We start from the raw sequence: 18,207 nt of genomic DNA, 5'->3' as shown, positions 1-18,207 counted from the left end.
CTGCTTCTGTTCCTTCTGTTCCTTCTGTTCCTCTCTGCCGCGGCCGTTGCCAAGAACCCCCTCCCTGCTGGCCGCCCTCGCTTGGATGCTCCCCCCCCCCCCAAACCAACTGACAAGTGACAACTCCCTCCATCTCTCCAGACCAGGCTCCATCCATCCCTCCCATCTCCTGCCTGCCCGGGATTCGTTGCTTTCCCCGGGATTTGCATCCTTCTGCCCGCCACCCCCCAACCCCGGCCATCTGTCCGCATCTTAATGGTTCTTAATAATACCTCGCGCTCCCGTACTTTTTTTTCTCTCTCGGCCCGGCCTGCGTTGACCTTGATTGACATCAATGATGGATCATGGAACCACTTGCTGAGCTATGACAAACCCCACCCACTCTGCACGGTTAGCCAGTCGTGGGGAATATACTATCCCCGTGAAGTCGGCCTGTCCTTCCTGGTAGGTATTTAGAATGAATGGGTGATACATTACCCGTTGCCCGACACTACGGAGACTGTTGGCTAACCGGTTGTTGTTTGCCTGCTCGCTATCTTAGTCCGGGGGCCCAACTCCGTGGCACTGGTTCAACAAGCGCATGCTCCGCCTGTCTCTCCCCACGCCCATCACCCGCCTATATTACCCGTGGTAAGGGAGGAGCAGCACCCCCGCGACCAGAGAAACTCAACCAGAGCATCGATGCCGAGAAAACTATGTCGAACTGCGCGGCTCGTGACGGGCTTCTAACAGAAGATGCTCCCTCCCCGGGAGCCCCGATCCACGACGGAAACGGTATAGTTTTCTGATCTGTCTTCCCCCAGCTGCAATCCAGCGCCAATTATTGACTGTCCAGCGCAGAATGGGTCCAGAGGCTGGCTAGGTTGTGTGGTCCTGGCGCAGGGCTGCGTCATGTCGGAACGCCTCTCGCAGAGATCGAGTCGATATTTGACTCGGTCTTCCCGCGCCTCCCAGCGGAAACCGGCGGCGACTCGCATGCCGCTCAGCCCTCCAACGCCGTCCAACTGTTTGGTACCAACGCGGACATGTAAGCATAACGATACGGACCGAGGCCTTCAACCCAACTGACGCGGGTGCAGACTGGACGCCTACTATATCTTCATCCATCCGTATTTCCCGATTTTGCCTCCCCCGGAACACCTTCCTGTCTCCCACAACCCGGTTCTGCTGGAGCAGAATGCCTTCCAACCGGCCAGCCCTCTAGCATTGGCCGTTTCGGCCATCGTGGCTCTGGTCCCCCACCAAGATGTGAAAGATCCCTCGAGACCCGAGTGTGTGAATGCGCGGGGCGAGGTCTCGAATCGCTTCGCCCAGTCCGCGTACGAAGTCGTTGCGAGGGACTACGAACTACTGCGGTCGACGGGTGGGTTTGAAGGTTCCCTGAGAGATGTCATAAATCGACCCCCATTCCATCTCAAGGTACCCGTGTGTCTGGAAGGAATCATAGCACTGACTCTACTCTCTTTCTGGGAATATGCTCAGCGGGGCGACATGGACAGTACATTACGTAGAGCTAATGAGGCCCTGGCGATAGCCATCCGACTGGGATTGCACGAGTCACTGGAAGAAAACCAATATGCGGAGAGCCGACGGAGGGCATGGTGGATCGCGGTTAGTCAACCCATCCCAGATCATTTTGTTGATGCTGATTTTATAGTACATGTCGGTGTGTCATTTGGCAACCGTGAGCGGCACGGTACGTGTTATTGTCGACGACTGGGAAGGAGGAAGTGACCAATTCTGTAGGCCGCATCATTCAATGTTTACGACCCTGGCTTTGTGACACCTTACCCAAAGGTTTGTTCTCATCCCGGTTAGAAGGCAGGCACTCATGCTGTTTAGGGGTGGAGACTGCGGGTGGAAGCCCAGCATGCTTTATACGAAGCCGGGATCTTCGCTAGGGACCTCGATGAAACTGTCCGAACAAGGGGCGATGCATCATGGATCCCGAATCGGATGGCGGAGCTAGATATCCAGATTACTTCTCTGCTTTTTGAGTGTCGAGATCTGTTGCCTTCGTCTCAGGTGCCGCGCTCCGAATCGGTGGAATCAGTAGCCTCGAATTCCATGCGGGCTTTTGCTGAAGTCAAACTACATAGGTAGGCGTATTCCCAACATCGCAGAGGTGTCGCTGATATTTTAGTGCGCGGATCAAACTCCACCGATACTGTGCCTTCCAAGATGTCCCTGTGGTTCCTCAACAACCTGGGCTGGACCCAGGATATATCAGCCCGAATGATATAAACGCCGCATCCATACACAAAACCTCCAGTCCACCACACCATCCGACATCCCTGCAGGCATACGGACTCAAGTTCCCATTTTCCACGCACACTTCATCAGCCATTTGCGTCCACGCCGCCATCAACGTGGTTACTTTACTCGATAGTCTCCCATATCCCAACCCAACCCGAAGCGACGCTTCTGCGAACAACATGCCCTACATTTACCAAAACTGCGAAATCCCTCGGGCCATGCCGACCCTGATCTGCTGCGCCACGCAGGCCTGCTACACGATGCTAACGCTCTGCTGCCAGGCCAAGGCCTTCAACATAGATAGCACCGACTCCGGCGTAGGAAGTCCGTCTCTGGCAGGGCTCCGCCATGAATTGGAGCAGAGCCTGCGGTTGGTGGCGAAGTTTCTCACTAACCATGCGATTGCTTTCGAGGCCATTCAGCCCTTGCGCGGTATGCTTGCCTCCGTCCACCCTTCCATCCATCTATCCATCCATCCTGTTTGAAACTCAGACCAGACTCAGACTGACATACATCATCATGTAGATGAAGTGGTGCAGGCCGTTAATTGTGAATTTCAATAATACGCATGCAACCAACCCAGGACTACGGCCTCGCTCACTTTGAAACGAAAATGTTTTATGTAGATAGTATATTGATATTTAATGATTATTACCAGCGCAGAAACCTTCCCTGGTCCCCCTGGATCAAGAGAGAAGATGTGGATCGCAGGACTTCGCACCCCGCTATGGTCTGGAATGTGTTTCTTGAAACCGAACCGCGATCTAGAAAATAGTCGAAAAGTCAATTCTCTAGAAACCTCTGTTCTCGAAAACCCCCCTTTTTTCTCATTTCTTCTCTCCAATGCAATGGAATGTAGTGCAAACGAAGCTCTGAATTGGAAGTTCAAGGGTCAATAAACATCTCCCATAATTTGAGTTGATGTGTTAGTTAGTCTTACAAAAGGCTAGCTAACCACTTACTCACTATAGGCCTACTACTACTACTACTACTTCTCCTCCTCCTCTTCCTCCTCTTATATTGCCTTACCTACCTACCTAAAACTCAGTAATCATGAAAATAGACACAAACCACCCGCCCACCCACCCACCCACTCACTCGATATTTGTCTTCCGTTCCTGTACCTCATTAACATGTAACCCACGCAACCACAACATTCTCGAAAGGAAAACTAATTGCATCCATGCGATGACTTCCTCGTGCTGCCGGGCATGGTTAGATCTCAGGCTTGAAAAGTCTGGATAAAACCTTGGGTCGATTATAGATAAGAGGAGAGAGGAAATGTGTTCAATCTGAAATCGGAATATGATATGGCATGGATTATGGATACCACGGTCAGATGAAGTGGTGAGTGAGTAAGGAACGAAAAAAGGAATTATTTTTGTCTAGGAGTATCATGTATGTGTGTGTGTGTGTGTGTGTGTGTGTGGGGCTCGTTAGTCAATATATGTCATTTATATAAGTTTTGATCGTGGAGATGATGATGATGATGCTGTTCACGGGACCCAATTACCGGCTCTGCTGGGATGAGATGGGATAGGATGGGATGGGATGGGATAGGATAGGATGGGAAATGGGAGATGGGATGGGCTGGAACCCATCGTATCAGGGAGCACACCACGCAAAATCCTTGAAGTGAGTGTGGGCTATCGTCCCCGATACATCTCCACCATTTCGCCTCTAACGCGTCTCGCAAGCGGCCACACCCTCCCGACAACCTGCAACGCGCCCACCCCCAGCTCAATCCTAGCCTTCAGCGACTCTTCCCTCTCCTGTGCGTGTGCGGCATCGGACGGTGGCAGTCCTACCAACGCAGCGACATGGACCACGACCGCGATGGCCAGGCCGCAGGTAAAGAAGGGCGTGCGGGAGATGACGGAGCTGGGGAGCGTGGCGAGGTTGGAGAGCAGGTCTGCGGCGCGGAGGAGTTTCTGGGTGTGGGTGTGGGTGTTCGGGATGGGGGGGCCGGAGGACGGGGGGCCCGGGAGGAGGGCGCGGAGGCGAGGACAGAGCGTTGTTGTTGCGCGGCTTGTACTTGGGTGGTAGGCGACTAGGCGGAGGGTGGAGTGTGGGTGGTGGAGGTAGATGAGGCTTCTTTTGGTGGTGTGGGGTTAGTGGGTGGTCTTGAGTGGGGGAATGGGGCATGGAGGGAGGGGGGGGGAAGTACAGATATGTTATCATTAATGTTTGAAAGACCATTTCGTCGACGGTGGTGGTGTCATGGTCTGGTAGAGAGGAAGGGAGGCGCATGAGAGACGCGACGAGGCGGGCGTCTAGGGTTTCGGTCTGGTGTTCCGAGACCGAGTCGAGGGAGAGGGTTGTTTGGAGGACGGTGCGTAGAGTCTTGATTGCGAGAATGCGGTGCGTGAAGGAGGAGATGTGCAGGGAGTCGGCCTGACTGGGGAGTGTCGCTAGTGTGAGAGGGCGTTTGAAGGGACTAGTTTGCTGCTGGGCTGTTAGGGGGGTGTTTATGGTTTGTGCGAATAGGGGAGGGGGAGGCAAACTTCGGAGTTGTAGGCGGTTTCCTCGCAGGGCAAGGGCATCTCTTCGTTGATGAGTTTGTAGTTGGAGAGGATATTTCCTCCAGATAGAGCCGTCATGATGCCCTCGATGACGACGAGCTCCCAGTAAGTTCGTCTCCAGCTTTCTTCGAGAATGGGTTTCCCGCGAGAGTGGGCCTTCGCGAATGAGGGGCTAGTCAGGCCGATTTGGCAGGCTAATTGGGTTGCTTCGCGGAGGAGCTTCCAGGCCGTTTCCTCGAGGCCATACGCGTGCTCGATGATGGATAGTAAAAGAAGCCCCTGGACCTTGAATCCATCATTGGGGGCCGAGAGGGCTGTGTATGCCGCTCCGTGGAAGGAGTCGCTGAATCCGGGGTGGGGATAGTAGTGGCTGCCAATGTAACGCATGATATGCGGGATGAAGGCTGGGATGTGTTGGCAGCAGGAGGATGCAAGACTCCGGCGAGGCAGAAGAATGGGATGAGCACGGTGGAAATGGTGGTAGTATAGTTGGATCATGGGATCATGGGCGAGGGATTCGGCATGGGCGTCTGGACGAATATATCCTGGCCGTGCCCCGGCCGGGAAATGGAGGTCTGCGATAGGGCTGGAGTGGATGCTGTCCATCTGCACGTTGACATCGAGGTTGGTATCCAATGGTGGCAGATCGAGGAGATCTGGCTGGTCTGGTTAGCATGGACTTATCGTTAAGACTGCAAGCGAGAGAGGGGGGAAGTACGTCTATGTCAATTGCACCATCCAACCAGCTGGTCAAATCTGGGAGGATATCGACATCGCCCGAGGCCGGGTCCGAGCCTGGTCTGCCGCGTAACCCGCGACGAGAGCGCACATAGCGACAGTCGTTGTGGGTTTCATGGCAGCGGGAGCATATGGGCATGCGAGCGTCGCATTTAAGATGGCGACGACGGCAGGGAAGGCATGCCAGGGCAGAGGGTTTGGAGTCTTGCATGGTTTGGTGGTGGAAGGGGGGAAGAGAGCCGCAGAGGGGGGAATGGAGATATATTTGTATGATGATGTATGAGGATGGCGGACGGCGGACGTACTCGAGCAAGCGATCTCACCTCATCGAAGCAGATGCCTGACTTCTGGAAGCCACGCACGCATGCATGCCGAGATCCCCGAGTCGGGGACCATCCCTTCCCTGGCTAGATTGACGCCGTGGGGAAGTGTCATTTGGGGGGGGGGGCATCCGGCAACACCTAGTCCCCTAGCTGAGATGGCCGCCGTGGGCTGACGGGGCAACACGCCAACGTTTGACCGCTGGCCGGGATAGGCGTGGCTCACGGTGACCAGCCAGGCCGGTCGGGGACTAGGGGACGAATATGGCCCCGAACAAAGCCATCTGACCCAGCCAGACGGTGTCTGCAGTCTGCAGTCTGCGCCTGCGCATTGTGTACCGTGCGCTCTGCATGGCTGATCAGCCCGAGAGGGTCCCGAGGGAGTGGGTAGGGATGGGGGACAAGGCGGCCGGGGTCCATCCATTGTCTCGGGAAAGGGATGCGGTGAATTGGGCGGCGAGCTGGAACTAGGCCATAGTACGGAGTACATGGGAGGAAGTAAGTGGAAGAGGCGATTTTGCCTGCAGGGTCACACCGCGATCGAGGTGGAAGGTCGGCGACTGCGGCGTTCACCCGACAAGCCCGGGTGTGGGGGTGGCTCTAGTGGCTCGGTCACACCCTGGAGCCCGCAGTGTCCACTGAAGATCCCGAGCTCCGGTGCGCGCTGAACCCCGGGTGGTCCCCGATGACACCGCGGGGCCTCTCCTGCACTCCTGGACGTAGCACGACGAAGGAGGGCAGGGATGACTGGGTCGATGTAACATATGATAGCAAATAACATCCTTAGCATGAAACCACGGAGAGAAATCCCACGAATATGGGCCGTGAGAGAAGCGGAGGGAACAGAACCGGTTTCAGTTGTCGCCGGGGATGTCGGGCATGACAGGAAACCGGGTTATTAAATGCTGGCAAGATCCCCACAAGTGACAAATCATGCTCCCAATGGTCTAGTCCTGGCCAGCCACTTCGGAGAAGTAATAATAGGAGTAGCTATCTAGTGGCATGTGAATAATTGGACATGAGTATTGTGTACTCATAGTACCATAGGTCTAGACACAAAGTACTTGCATATATATATGCCTAGTACTTCTAATCCTGCCTGTGGTTGGTACATCACCGGTACTACTCGGTACAATAATATTAGCACTAATCCGCCGTCCTAGTAGTCAATGTTCCTTCCGGCTGACTGATCCCCCCCCCTCCCCATCTTATCCCATGGGGCCACCACACGCTCCCAACTTCAGCCACCATCCCCCCTCATTCCCCCTCACCCCCCACCCGCTCTCAAGCCGTACACCATCATGATTGTTCACATCGTACAATTCCAGTTCAAGGCCTCCGTGGCCCCTGAAAAGATCCGGGAGGTCAGAGCATCCCCGACTCACCTACCTCCTAAGTAGAAAACATTCCGCTGACACAAACCAGACATGTGCCCACCTTGTCTCTCTCCAGGATAAATGTTTACACCCTACTACCCAGGAACCCTACATCCGCTCCTTCAAGGCCGGCAAGGAAAATTCACCGGAGGGGATGAGTGTATGTTTCCGCGCTCCCATCTCCTGCAAGCAGTGCATTGACCAAACGGAATACTAATATTGCAGAATGGCATCACCCACATCTTCGTCATGGAGTTTGACTCCAACGAGGACCGTGAATATTATCTCACCAAGGACCCCGCTCATCTGGGGTTTGTCAAGACTATCAATGGGCTGCTGGAGAAGGCCCAGGTCGTGGACTTTACAGACGGGGTCTTCTAACTTCTCTAAGGGGTCGATAGTCATTGGAAGATATGTATATATGACGCATCAATTGAACTCACGTTTCAACGTGGATTCGACCACAACCTTTCACGAAAAGCAACAACGGCAATGCTCTACGCCATTCGACCCCCCTTTCACCCGACCAATTCAGTAAGACAGACTATGAGGGCGAAATATCTATTCCACCCGCTCTTCCCTCGTCAGGATCAGACTAGGGACACACAGCGCGGCAGTAACCGTGGCGAGCACTATCTCGTCAGTAGAATACACAGACAACCGTCAGAGAACTTACCTGGAATGAACTGGTACCCGTATTGAAGGCTAGACCGGACAATTTCTTGCATACTCTGCGGCAGTGTTTCAACGTATCTAGCGTCGCTGAGGACATGACGGACAATCTGTCTCCTTTAGTATCAAGGACGCGCACGGCACAGGCAACGAACATACCTCGGGAGTTCTGTCCCCCAACTTCCCAGCAATATCATGCATGAATCCCATCCGCACCAGCAAAGGGCCCAGTGATGCCCCTAGAATCACGCCCAGTTGCTGACTGAGATAGTACGCGCCCACCGATGCAGCCAGGTCCTCCGGTGGCGCGCGACTTGACATGCCAATGAACTCGCCCGAGATGACAATTCCGATGGGAAGGCTCATCGGAATCACAACAAGAGACTCCAGCACAGGACGGTCGAAGTGCCAGGACAAGAAGAGAAAGGTGGACGATACAATGCTTACCACGATTGAGATAATGCTCATCTTCTTATATCGCTTCGTCCTACGATAATTAATACGGGTGAGCCTCAGCAGGGTTACTTCAAGGGGACTTACCGTTTGATTGAAAGACCTGAAATGATGGATCCTGTCGCTAGCCCCATGGTGCACAGAACCAGAAAGGTGGACCCGGTGGCTTCAGGCACCTTCTTCACCTGTGCCATGTATTGTGTGATGGTTGCAACCACCTGTCCTTGTCAGTAGTCGTAGGCATCGAGGGAACGGGATGGATGACTTACCGCATTCCGTCCGCTGAACAACACAACCTGCACCAGCCAGTACTGTCCCACACCCTGTGTGACCAGCCGTAGTGGCATCAGCGGTTTCTTTGCCCAGAGAACTTCATGGCAGGCAAAGACGACTGTTGAGAATATGCACACCCCCAGCAAGATATACACATGTGATAGCTTCCCATCGACCATCCCTGCTGTTGTCAATGACAATAGCAACGTGAAAATCGCAGCCGCAAAGCTCGCAATGCCGAAGAAGTCCAAGCGTTTAAACTTGTTTACAGCGGATAGCTCGGGGACGGTAGATTCAGCTTGCTTCGTAGGGAACTGCACGCGGGAGAGGAGCAAGCATAGCAGGATGAATGGGATGCGACCAGCAAATGCCCTAGATCGTCAGCAAATTTCTGAGATGACAGGGGAGGTGTGTACTACCATCTCCAACCAAACGAGTTCACCATCATGCTCCCCAGAACAGCACCCACACCCCGACCGGTCATGTTCACCACATTGGTGTAACTGCGCAGCAGTGCGACATCACTTGGAGCGGCCAGATCTATACAATTCAGCTTTTACCCCCAGGGCAGATCATGCCATCGCACCTGTGATCATAATAGAGATCATAACCACCATGCCCGCAGAGCCCGCGCCACTAATAATCCTCCCCGCTATCAGGTTAACCATGGAGCCGCTGAGGGAGCTGGACTAGTCAGTAACCAGTAGATATCAAGAATCTAATGTGACACACCATATGAGACAGCCCAGTCCGAACAACAGATACCCCATGAGCATGGAAGTCTTGCGACCGCAGATATCCGCCAGCGTACTATACTGCGTGGGTCAGAATGGCACAAAAGCTGGAGCAAGCCAATACTGACAACCGGTAGCGCAACACAATATCCCAGGTTATATCCCGTCACCAGCCATGATGCTTTCGACAGCTCATGAAATTCGGAGGCGATGATATCGTATGTAGCGATGACGAGGGATTCGTCCGAACTAGCCAGGAAGGCTCCTAGTAAATCGTCAGAAGCTCTTTCTTGTAGCTTGTCTTGTGGCCCGGCAAGTTGAAAGAAAAATACCTAGGTACGCAATGAAAATAGCGAGTCTTGTCCGTGCATTGCCATAATCAGAAGACGTATCGTCTGCAGAATCGGACGGTTGTGCACCGTCGGAACTAGGAAGCAGCTGGGTCGTCTCATCTGGCGACATGGTGTCCAAAGCGACTGAATTGATAGTGCTGCAGGAGTAGAAACATCTACCGAGAACGTCGTACGTCCAGAAGATTCATCACCGGTTTATGCGGGCGGCCGCATATTTATCAACTACTATAGTACTATCTTCACCTTATCACTGTTTCCCCGCCGGGAAAGTCATCCCAGCCGGGTATTCGCCATAAGCCGGATGTAAGGGCTAGTCCGATCCTTTGCGATGCGATTGGAAGAGTTGCGGTCAGAACCCCGCCAGTGAGTCATCTTGATGTGCGAAATCGGGCATTCGACTGACAGGCGATAAGTCATGAATAGGTATGAGACAGATATTCTTCCACCCTGGTGCCTGGTTCCCCGGGGATCCGGAATCGCCTGGCGGGACAGGCTTCCTCCCACCTGAACGATTTAGGCCGAAAGGTACAGTACCACTGCAGTACAATGTAATACCAAAAGTAAGATACAGTGGGAAATAAAGACCAATAGTATTGCTGGAACTCCCCTGAACCTAGAAGAAATCGCCAAATAGCCACGACCCACTTTACCAGCCAGGTAACGCGCTTTAAGCTTTAAGCCAATCAAAAGCGCGACAGATAACCAACTGCTGCGGGGTATCCAAATGAATTCTACTCCACTATAGTATCAGATTCACTGGACATTGGGGGGGGTCAATGTCAAAATCAAGCTGCGTACTGAAGCACTTACATCAAATTCTTTTTATGTATACAGTGACAAAAGTAGAAGATATACGATAGCCAAAGAATGAGATACGGGCATTATGAAAAGCATTTCAACATTTCTCTGTCCACACCACAACGTCAGGGGCGAGTGTCCCTCTTTTCGAATTTCCCCTCCAACAGCCTGCTCGAGGGTCTGTCGAATAGCGCCCGATTTCGGCCAGGGGAACAGTTTCTGAACAACAAATATTTGCGCACACATCGCGGGCACGGGAGCCATCTTCGCCGGAGCGGAGCAACCCTTGTCCTCTCGCTTTCCCTCCAACGGCTACGCCAACGCCAACAAGCACAACGTAAATCGGGGTGTCAATATCCACATGTGGCGGGATAGCAAATGTACTGCGCACTATAAAGACGTCATGCAGCTGGAGATATTAAAGGGCTGATGAGGGCGTCTGCCTCCAGGAAACACTTCTCTCGCTAGAGACTGCTAGATAGGCATTCTGCACTCTCCCTTGGAGAAGCCGGCGCAGCTGAGCGACCAACCGCTCCTGCGCTATCGCGATGGCGGCAGGGATTGCAGTGGAGCAGGTAGGCGCCCCCGCTGTGGCCCGCGTCCCGCTGCTTCCTATTCGAGCTGCCCAGCGTCGCACCGATAACTATAAACCCCCCCCCTCTCCCCTGCTTTTTTCTCTCCCCTCACCCCGCTCTCTTCTTCTGCTTCCACCGTCATCAACTGCACCGACACAACATTCTCAGCCAATCCAACCCCAAGAATCAAAATGTCTCCCCCAGAATCCGACACACACACTTCCCTCGCCACGCTCGCAAAGCAATACTTCCAATGTGTGGACACCGACAACCCCGCCGGGGCGGCCTCTCTCTTCTCCCCGACAGCGACCTTCACCGTGGTGACCGAACACACAACCTTCACCGGCAGAGAAGAGATCCAGGCCATGCTGACACGGTTCAGCGCGCAATCTAAATCAATGGAGCACCGTGTGCGGAACATCGTGGTGGACGAGAAGACGAGGAGGGTTGCCACTGAGCAACGGTATACTGGGGAGCTTAGCGATGGGACAAAGCAGGACATGGTTAACTGCAACTTCTTTGACGTGGATCAGGAGGGACGGTTCACGAGAGTTATGGTTTGGATGGCGGGTGGAAGTCCATTAGGTGGAAGGGAGGGGCTATAATTTCATTCGATGGTAATGGTGATAGTGATGGGCCATTGAGGAGCTGGATGCCCGGGTCAGAGGCACTCTCTCGATGCGTCCTACACCTTAGCATCTTTCTACTTCGACAGCGGTGCTTTGAAGAATCATGGTTGCAGATTATGGAGAGCTATTCCATACTACACACTGGCATAAAAATACAACCCGAGGTCTCCTGCACCTCACAACAGCTCTCTGGCACGACAAACCAAGCCTCCAGGAAAATCAAGTCAATCTTTCACAGCGTGGTTCACCCCCTGAACCATATCGAGCATACGTTGAAATCCACCCTCACCGTACATCATCTCCTCCATCATAATGGAGTCGAGGATGTTTTCCCGGCCGCGAGGCCGCATTTCCGTCTCGTACGCGATAACGGCACGCTCCAACGCCGCAACATCGGCCTCTTCACCGTAGTCGCTCCCTTTAGTCTGCAGTTCGGTTGTCAGACTCTCAAATAGCATCAGTGCATCGTACATGGCCATATTGACACCTGCGCCGTTGGGCGTGGACAGATGCGCCGCATCACCCAATAAGACGACACCGGGGGCGCGCGTCCAGCTCGGGCTCTTGTCCAGAAAGATGTCCGGGTGGAGGCGATGCAGCGGCCAAGGGCGCAAGGGACCCTCCGCAGCTTCAATGAACGCACGTAGATGCGGCGCCCAGCCGGCGTAGAACCTGCCGGGCCCGAGAAGCGCGGACCGTGCCTTCTCGATGTCACTCACGTCAATGTCACCGCCTGGCCGTGTCGCGGTATCGGCGGCCTGAATGCCCATATACACACGATAGGAAAGGTCAGATACCTGCTGGATGCACAGCACACAACCATCGCCTATGGCCATGGAATTACCAGTGCCCACCATCTCGCGCGCAGCCTCATATTGTGGGTTGTCCCGCGATAACCTGCCTTCAATAAAAGTCTTGCCCGAGTATTGTGGCTTCACGGGAATTATCTAGAATGGGATGTCAATAATCAAACCTATATATCAAAAGGTACAACAAGGACTGAGGCCTCTTACCAACTGGCGCAACTTGCTCCATGCGCCATCAGCGCCCACCACAAGCCGGAACCCACTCTCAGACGAGCCATCCGCAAAGCGCAAGACCCAGTCCGATGCCCGTACCGGGCTCTTCGCCTTCTCTCTGCGCTCCGCAGTGCATAAGACCTTCCCCCATCGAATTCGCTGTGACGGCAGCGAATCTAAAAGCAGCTGTCGCAGCTGGAACCTGTCGATCTCAGGGGCATCATGCCCCTCACCGAACGTACTGCGGTGGTTTCCAAGGAAGTCTTGAACCGTCATTGTCGTCGCGTCTCGTCGTGCTAGCCTCTCGAATTCTTCGGCGAGGCCTGCGCGACGTAGCGTCTCCTGTCCTGTATTGCGATGGAGGTCTAACGTGCCACCCTGAAATAGAGGTGTCGGCACTGGTGAGACATCTCGTTCAAAAATAATATATTCAATTCCAACATTCTCGAGAAGGCGGGCAAAGGTTAGCCCGCATGGCCCGCCGCCGATAATAGCAATGGGTGCGGTATGGGACATGAGGGATCCGATTATGATGCGACTTGAAATAACGAAAAACGTGTGCATGAATGATGAGAATAAGTTTATTTGGCAGTGCCTTCGGGTATTTATAGCAAGAAGAAAAGAACAGAGAAACATGGGCCAGATAATCCGGATCTGGGTCTTAGGAGTCTCTATGGGACGTCGGGGTTTTCTACAGCCCGACAAGAGCATACTATACTGTATGGGCGCCAGCTTCGGGTGCTACTGATCCCCGAGAACCATGCATGTCTTTTCACATACCGTTCAAATTCATGGCCCAAGCTGGACCATCTACCATACTTTCATGGCCAGGCGTCAAGACCTAGTTAAATCATAGTGAGATCTAGCATTACATCATTTTTGAGCGAAGTCATTGTGTGGCTGATCTGCTTCTGTCAGGAACATGCCATGATGAGCCTTGACATGACATGGCATGTGACAGACCAAAAAGACCACTCGGCTAAAAAGGTGTCCAGACACCTAAGTAGGCGTGATACTGAATGATACTGGCTGGGTTTTGACAGCATGAAACAACCACAATGGTGACAGTGCCAACTGCCGTCGAAGACCCGCGTAACTTACCTTGTGTGACGGTAACACTCATCCATACCATCCGTACCAGATTGCCATGATTGGCCAATACGCAGGGGCGGCAGTGCCATGGTGGCGGGCGGTACTTGCGGCATGCGGGGGACCCTTGGTGTTTTGGACCCTGGGTCGCACCCTTCAGCACTCTACATCATCAAAAACCCAATTATATGTGAGCGTGGCATGGTTTAAGATGCGCAAGTTCTTCTCCCGATCCTCAAGTTGTCGAGGGTCATCACCAATAGAGTCCTGCACATGTCACTGTCCCAAGTGCCCAAAGGATGCAAAGGATCAGTGATCAGCCTGCACAGGAATAGTTGGGGGCTGTGCCGCCAGCCTTGCGTTGTCGGCAGACTTCTACTTAAATCCTCCGACCGCGCTCCTTTCGATCTTTGCAACTGGACAATGTCTCCTCGAGCCGTCGGGCAAAAAGCTGGGGGTCTTAGTGCCTTGCTTGTATTGCAATCATGGCTCATGATTTTATGCCGAAAGCAAAAGCTTTTACAAGAATAGTTCAGAGAACTTCTTCGAACGAGCCGAGTAGCACCAACTCGCTATCGAATGGTAAAAGCGACAGCCGTCACAACCATGGACTCCAACGCCAGATGTGGACTCCTGCCGTCCTTCAAACAGTATCGCTGGCTGGCTTTGCAGTGCTGTTTGCAGCAATGCTCATTGTCATCGCAGTCCTTTATTGGCTGTCGAATCGAAATGAGGGCCTGAGCACCAGCGAGTCAAAATATCATTACTTGTGGACATATGGTCCAACAGCGGGTGTGTGCTCGTTTCTATATTTGATTCACACCAGAGGAATTCGGGGAACTCACAATGACTTTTTCTGTAGTGCTCACAATTGTCGCGGGCTGTTGGGGACAGGTTGAATACCGAACGAAGCAGCTTATGCCGTGGAAGTCCATGAGTACAACACCAAAGCCTGCACCCCAGAGCTTGTTGCTGGACTATATCTCGGACTGGAACGTTCTTGTCATGTTTCGAGCATTGAAGCAATCCGACTGGGCTGCCGCCCTTGCCATTCTTGGTACTCTGCTCATCAAACTGCTCACAGTGGTCTCGACAGGACTCTTCATGCTGCAGGCAGTCCAAATGGACAAAATCCCAACTGTTCTTGAGGCACAGGCGATCTTCAATGGGACTATGTACAATGGCAGTATGGTTGATGCGACTGCTGCAATGACGGTGGCAGGAACTCGGTGGCTAGGTCTCCCGCATCCAGTGGGGACGACGGAGAAGTATGCGTTTCAGCCGTTCACCACGTCCAACACACCCCTGGGTATGACTCTCTGAAATGCTACTTATATATAAATCTGTTGCTGACTCCAGTATGCAGGCTTCGATGCGGTGATATCTGGGACCGTGGATCTGTTCTCTCCCGATCTTCAATGCGACGTCGGTACGGTCACAAATTGGACGCAAGGATGCGGGACCGAAATGTGCGAGTACACTAGACTAAACATCACACTCAGCACATCGTCCTGCTCAAAGTATCATTTCACAAGCTTCCAGAAAAGCTCATCCTCGGCAGGTGGATACTATGCTGAGGTCTTCTCAACTACGTGTGCGGATACATCTAATGGCTCGAACAATACGCCGTTAATTTTTACGGCGGCTCACTGGACAGACAACAGCACAAGAATCCAAGCGCTCGTCTGTACTCCTACGTATACAGTCTCTCAGGGGCTCGTCTCCTTGCTATATGGGAATCAGAGCACGGTTACCGTCAATCCTACAGCTAATATTACAAGCAACAATGCGATACTGAACGTGTCCCCCAATGAGCTGGGTGCTGGGCTGATATCTACACTTGCGGCCGCCGAAGACACTCTAGACACGCTGAATTATGTGGATACGTCAGTGGGCAGCTTTCAAACCTACCAGTATAACCTGTCGGACCCAAACAGCTCCTACCCTACCGCCTTCTATCTAGTCGCGAACCTATCTTCTCCACATGCACTGAGTGACCTATTGGATGCATCAGTGTTGAAAGCAGTCTCCCTTCCAACATATACCGCGATGACAGCACAGATTGCCAGACGATACCTGATGTCTTCCTCAAACATCAAATTTAAGGGAACCTACTCAGCCCATATACAGAGGCTGATCGTGAGAGAATTTTCGGTCAGAGTAATGGAGGCCACTTTAGCAGCCCTCATTATACTGATAGCGGGGTTATGGACCTGGAGACCTGTTCGCTGTACCCCTCGAGATCCCAGTACCATAGCTGGGATGGCAAGTATACTGAGTCGGAGCCCTTCAGTGTCAGGTCGGCTTGTAGGTTGCCAAGGGGCCACAGACTTGGTAAACGAATTAGCAGACGGTCAGTACCATAGCAAGGCGAGCGAGGATGATGGCTGGAGAACTTTTAGTATCGAGGCAACCAACAAGGCAACTGAGGGTACTCGTACGAGAGTTAGCTCCGGTCCCATTACCTGGTGGCAACCGATGTCTGCATCACTTTGGTGGTGGGTTATCTCTATTGTTCTCCCCATCCTCATTATCGCGGGGCTTGAAACTGCCTATCAAATATCCCGCCATCAAAACGGACTGGGTAATATCGATTCCGAAGGGTATATCCGCTACACCTGGGTGTATCTCCCGGCGCTGGTAATGCTGGTTACCCGTGTCTTCTTCGATTGCATCCACTTCTCCGCCATGTTGTTTCAGCCCTATCTGGAGCTACGACAGGGTGGTATCACAACACCAGGTAGCTTGATGGAAAATCACTTGTCAAAGATGACACCCTTTTCGTTCTGCACTGCAATTGCACGAAGGCAATGGGCAGTATGTGCTACCGCAACCTCGGTCCTTCTAGCTCCCGTCCTCACCGTCGCAGTGAGCGGTTTGTATTCGACAGAGGATGTGACATACATGCGCCCTGCATCAATTGCACGGATCGACTCATTCAACTCCAGCATCAGCCCTCACTCATCTACAGATAGCAACCCAGGCATAGGTCTTACCGGGGCCCTTGTAGTGGCCGCAAACCTGTCGTATCCACCCTGGACCTACGGCGAACTCGTCATCCCCACCCTCAGTGAAGATTCCTTGGCAGATTCGAATGGGCTGGTTCAATTGCAGTCATTAGCCAATGGAAGTTCGGACAATCCAGATTCACTACAGCTCACCGTTCCAGCTCTGCGCGCGAGTCTCACCTGCGAGGCCCTTGCCGAGAACATTGTGTACTCCGTGGAGGCCCCGGAAGAGGACTACGATGTCTGGCAACTTCGAATGAACCTTGGCAACAAAAGCTCGAATGATTCATTGATCACATTGTCAGTCGAAACTGACTACCCCGGGGAGGAAATCACACGCTTCGGAGTCCTCAGCTACCTGAAAGGCACCTTGGCATTCGGCGACTACCCCACATTTATTGGCTTCTACGGCACCCTCAACGGCAACTCGACCAACGGCTTTCGCGGATTCACTTGCAACCCAAGAATCGATGAAGTGGATGCAAACGGCAGCTTCATTCTCCCAGGCCTTCAGATCGGGTCTCTCAGCGCGAACGACTCGTCCGCGCGACTGTTCACCGATAACGTCACCTCCGACCTCAGTTTCAGTAACTACCTTCCTCAACCCATCAACCAAGACAACCAAGCTTTCGACGCGTTCTTTTCAGCTATGATCGACGACCAAAAAACGCTGACAATGGAGGATATCACCGACCTCGCCCACTACCCGACGGTCATCAACGCCACCCAGCATCTCTATCGCGTCCTCATGGCGCAAAGTATCAACGGCAATTCGCGGATCCCTTCCAGCACAAACTCAACCCGATACAGCGGGACTCTTATGAACCCAAACGGACTGCGCCTCGTGCAAAGTGCCATCTCTACCCGTATCCTGGAGGGATGTCTCGCAGCAATGATTCTGTCCACCCTAGTTGCGTACCGTTTTATGCGCACCAAGGAGGTGATCCCCGTAAATCCATGCAGTATTGCCGGTACGGCGATGTTGCTCGCTGGCTCGGACATGTTGAAGTCTGATGTACTGCCGCCTGGGTCGGAGTGGTGGGATGACAAGGAGTTGATGAGACGGGGGACCTTTAGTGGATTGGTGTTTGGGTTGGGGTGGTGGGAAGGGTCCAGATTCGGGATTGATATTGGGAAGCCGGAGGCGTACAGAGATTGAAGCATGTGTCTATCCTGATGCGTACGATGCCAACAACTACCTAGGATCATGTTTGAAATTTGCAATCTAATACCGTGAGATCGGCTTTAAAGTCTACAGATTTCAACTCTTCCAATGCAGCTTTAATTATGAAATTGGGGTTATTGATTCGGTAATTTACATTTATGTCTTGCTAGAGCCATTAGAGCCTGTTTATTGATCGATATATTAGCCCTTTGACTCATCATCAGTCT

The 18,207-nt window shown here is 52.9% G+C and overlaps 7 protein-coding genes across 7 annotated transcripts; 4 read left to right on the top strand and 3 right to left on the bottom strand.

The window, feature by feature from the left end:
* Window positions 1-695: 695 nt before the first annotated feature.
* Window positions 696-2,819, top strand: BO70DRAFT_374115 (transcription factor domain-containing protein; the record flags this gene model as incomplete). Its single annotated transcript, XM_025544953.1, has 8 exons — window positions 696-774; window positions 841-1,027; window positions 1,080-1,611; window positions 1,658-1,696; window positions 1,747-1,797; window positions 1,843-2,099; window positions 2,144-2,688; window positions 2,782-2,819. The coding sequence occupies 8 exons, from the start codon at window positions 696-698 to the stop codon at window positions 2,817-2,819; spliced, it is 1,728 nt and encodes a 575-aa protein (XP_025395527.1).
* A 1,083-nt stretch (window positions 2,820-3,902) lies between these two features.
* BO70DRAFT_299918 (Zn(II)2Cys6 transcription factor) lies at window positions 3,903-5,727 on the bottom strand (the record flags this gene model as incomplete). Its single annotated transcript, XM_025539652.1, has 4 exons — window positions 3,903-4,350; window positions 4,424-4,701; window positions 4,761-5,438; window positions 5,497-5,727. 4 exons carry the CDS (start codon window positions 5,725-5,727, stop codon window positions 3,903-3,905), a joined length of 1,635 nt encoding a protein of 544 aa, XP_025395526.1.
* A 1,234-nt stretch (window positions 5,728-6,961) lies between these two features.
* Window positions 6,962-7,593, top strand: BO70DRAFT_432458 (Dabb family protein; the record flags this gene model as incomplete). The annotated part of the gene is made up of 3 exons (XM_025548322.1): window positions 6,962-7,200; window positions 7,262-7,372; window positions 7,438-7,593. The coding sequence occupies exons 1-3, from the start codon at window positions 7,138-7,140 to the stop codon at window positions 7,591-7,593; spliced, it is 330 nt and encodes a 109-aa protein (XP_025395525.1). The 5' UTR covers window positions 6,962-7,137.
* Window positions 7,594-7,746: 153 nt separating this feature from the next.
* On the bottom strand, window positions 7,747-9,806 carry BO70DRAFT_432457 (MFS transporter; the record flags this gene model as incomplete). Its single annotated transcript, XM_025548321.1, has 10 exons — window positions 7,747-7,844; window positions 7,889-7,994; window positions 8,044-8,371; window positions 8,425-8,555; window positions 8,607-8,982; window positions 9,030-9,150; window positions 9,197-9,294; window positions 9,343-9,425; window positions 9,473-9,609; window positions 9,677-9,806. The coding sequence occupies 10 exons, from the start codon at window positions 9,804-9,806 to the stop codon at window positions 7,774-7,776; spliced, it is 1,581 nt and encodes a 526-aa protein (XP_025395524.1). The 3' UTR covers window positions 7,747-7,773.
* Window positions 9,807-11,192: 1,386 nt separating this feature from the next.
* BO70DRAFT_365750 (nuclear transport factor 2 family protein) lies at window positions 11,193-12,032 on the top strand. Its single transcript, XM_025544152.1, has one exon. The coding sequence runs from the start codon at window positions 11,262-11,264 to the stop codon at window positions 11,673-11,675; it is 414 nt and encodes a 137-aa protein (XP_025395523.1). The 5' UTR covers window positions 11,193-11,261; the 3' UTR covers window positions 11,676-12,032.
* Window positions 11,924-13,234, bottom strand: BO70DRAFT_374110 (FAD-dependent oxidoreductase; the record flags this gene model as incomplete). The annotated part of the gene is made up of 2 exons (XM_025544952.1): window positions 11,924-12,646; window positions 12,713-13,234. 2 exons carry the CDS (start codon window positions 13,232-13,234, stop codon window positions 11,924-11,926), a joined length of 1,245 nt encoding a protein of 414 aa, XP_025395522.1.
* Window positions 13,235-14,011: 777 nt separating this feature from the next.
* Window positions 14,012-18,151, top strand: BO70DRAFT_365747 (DUF3433 domain-containing protein). Its single transcript, XM_025544151.1, has 3 exons — window positions 14,012-14,599; window positions 14,670-15,116; window positions 15,174-18,151. The coding sequence occupies exons 1-3, from the start codon at window positions 14,293-14,295 to the stop codon at window positions 17,972-17,974; spliced, it is 3,555 nt and encodes a 1,184-aa protein (XP_025395521.1). The 5' UTR covers window positions 14,012-14,292; the 3' UTR covers window positions 17,975-18,151.
* The last annotated feature ends 56 nt before the right edge of the window (window positions 18,152-18,207 follow it).

The sequence above is a fragment of the Aspergillus heteromorphus genome, assembly GCF_003184545.1.
Source record: "Aspergillus heteromorphus CBS 117.55 chromosome Unknown BO70scaffold_33, whole genome shotgun sequence".
Taxonomy (NCBI): Eukaryota; Fungi; Ascomycota; class Eurotiomycetes; order Eurotiales; family Aspergillaceae; genus Aspergillus; species Aspergillus heteromorphus.
Note: the sequence above shows the minus strand (reverse complement) of the source record. Positions and strands in the feature narration are given on the sequence as shown.

Excerpts from the sequence above, each read along its gene's own strand:
- BO70DRAFT_365747 (XM_025544151.1), top strand. The coding sequence starts at position 14,293 with ATGGCTCATGATTTTATGCCGAAAGCAAAAGCTTTTACAAGAATAGTT. Across the intron at positions 14,600-14,669 it reads GACATATGGTCCAACAGCGG|TGCTCACAATTGTCGCGGGC; the intron begins GTGTGTGCTCGT and ends CTTTTTCTGTAG. Across the intron at positions 15,117-15,173 it reads CACGTCCAACACACCCCTGG|GCTTCGATGCGGTGATATCT; the intron begins GTATGACTCTCT and ends TCCAGTATGCAG.
- BO70DRAFT_365750 (XM_025544152.1), top strand. The coding sequence starts at position 11,262 with ATGTCTCCCCCAGAATCCGACACACACACTTCCCTCGCCACGCTCGCA.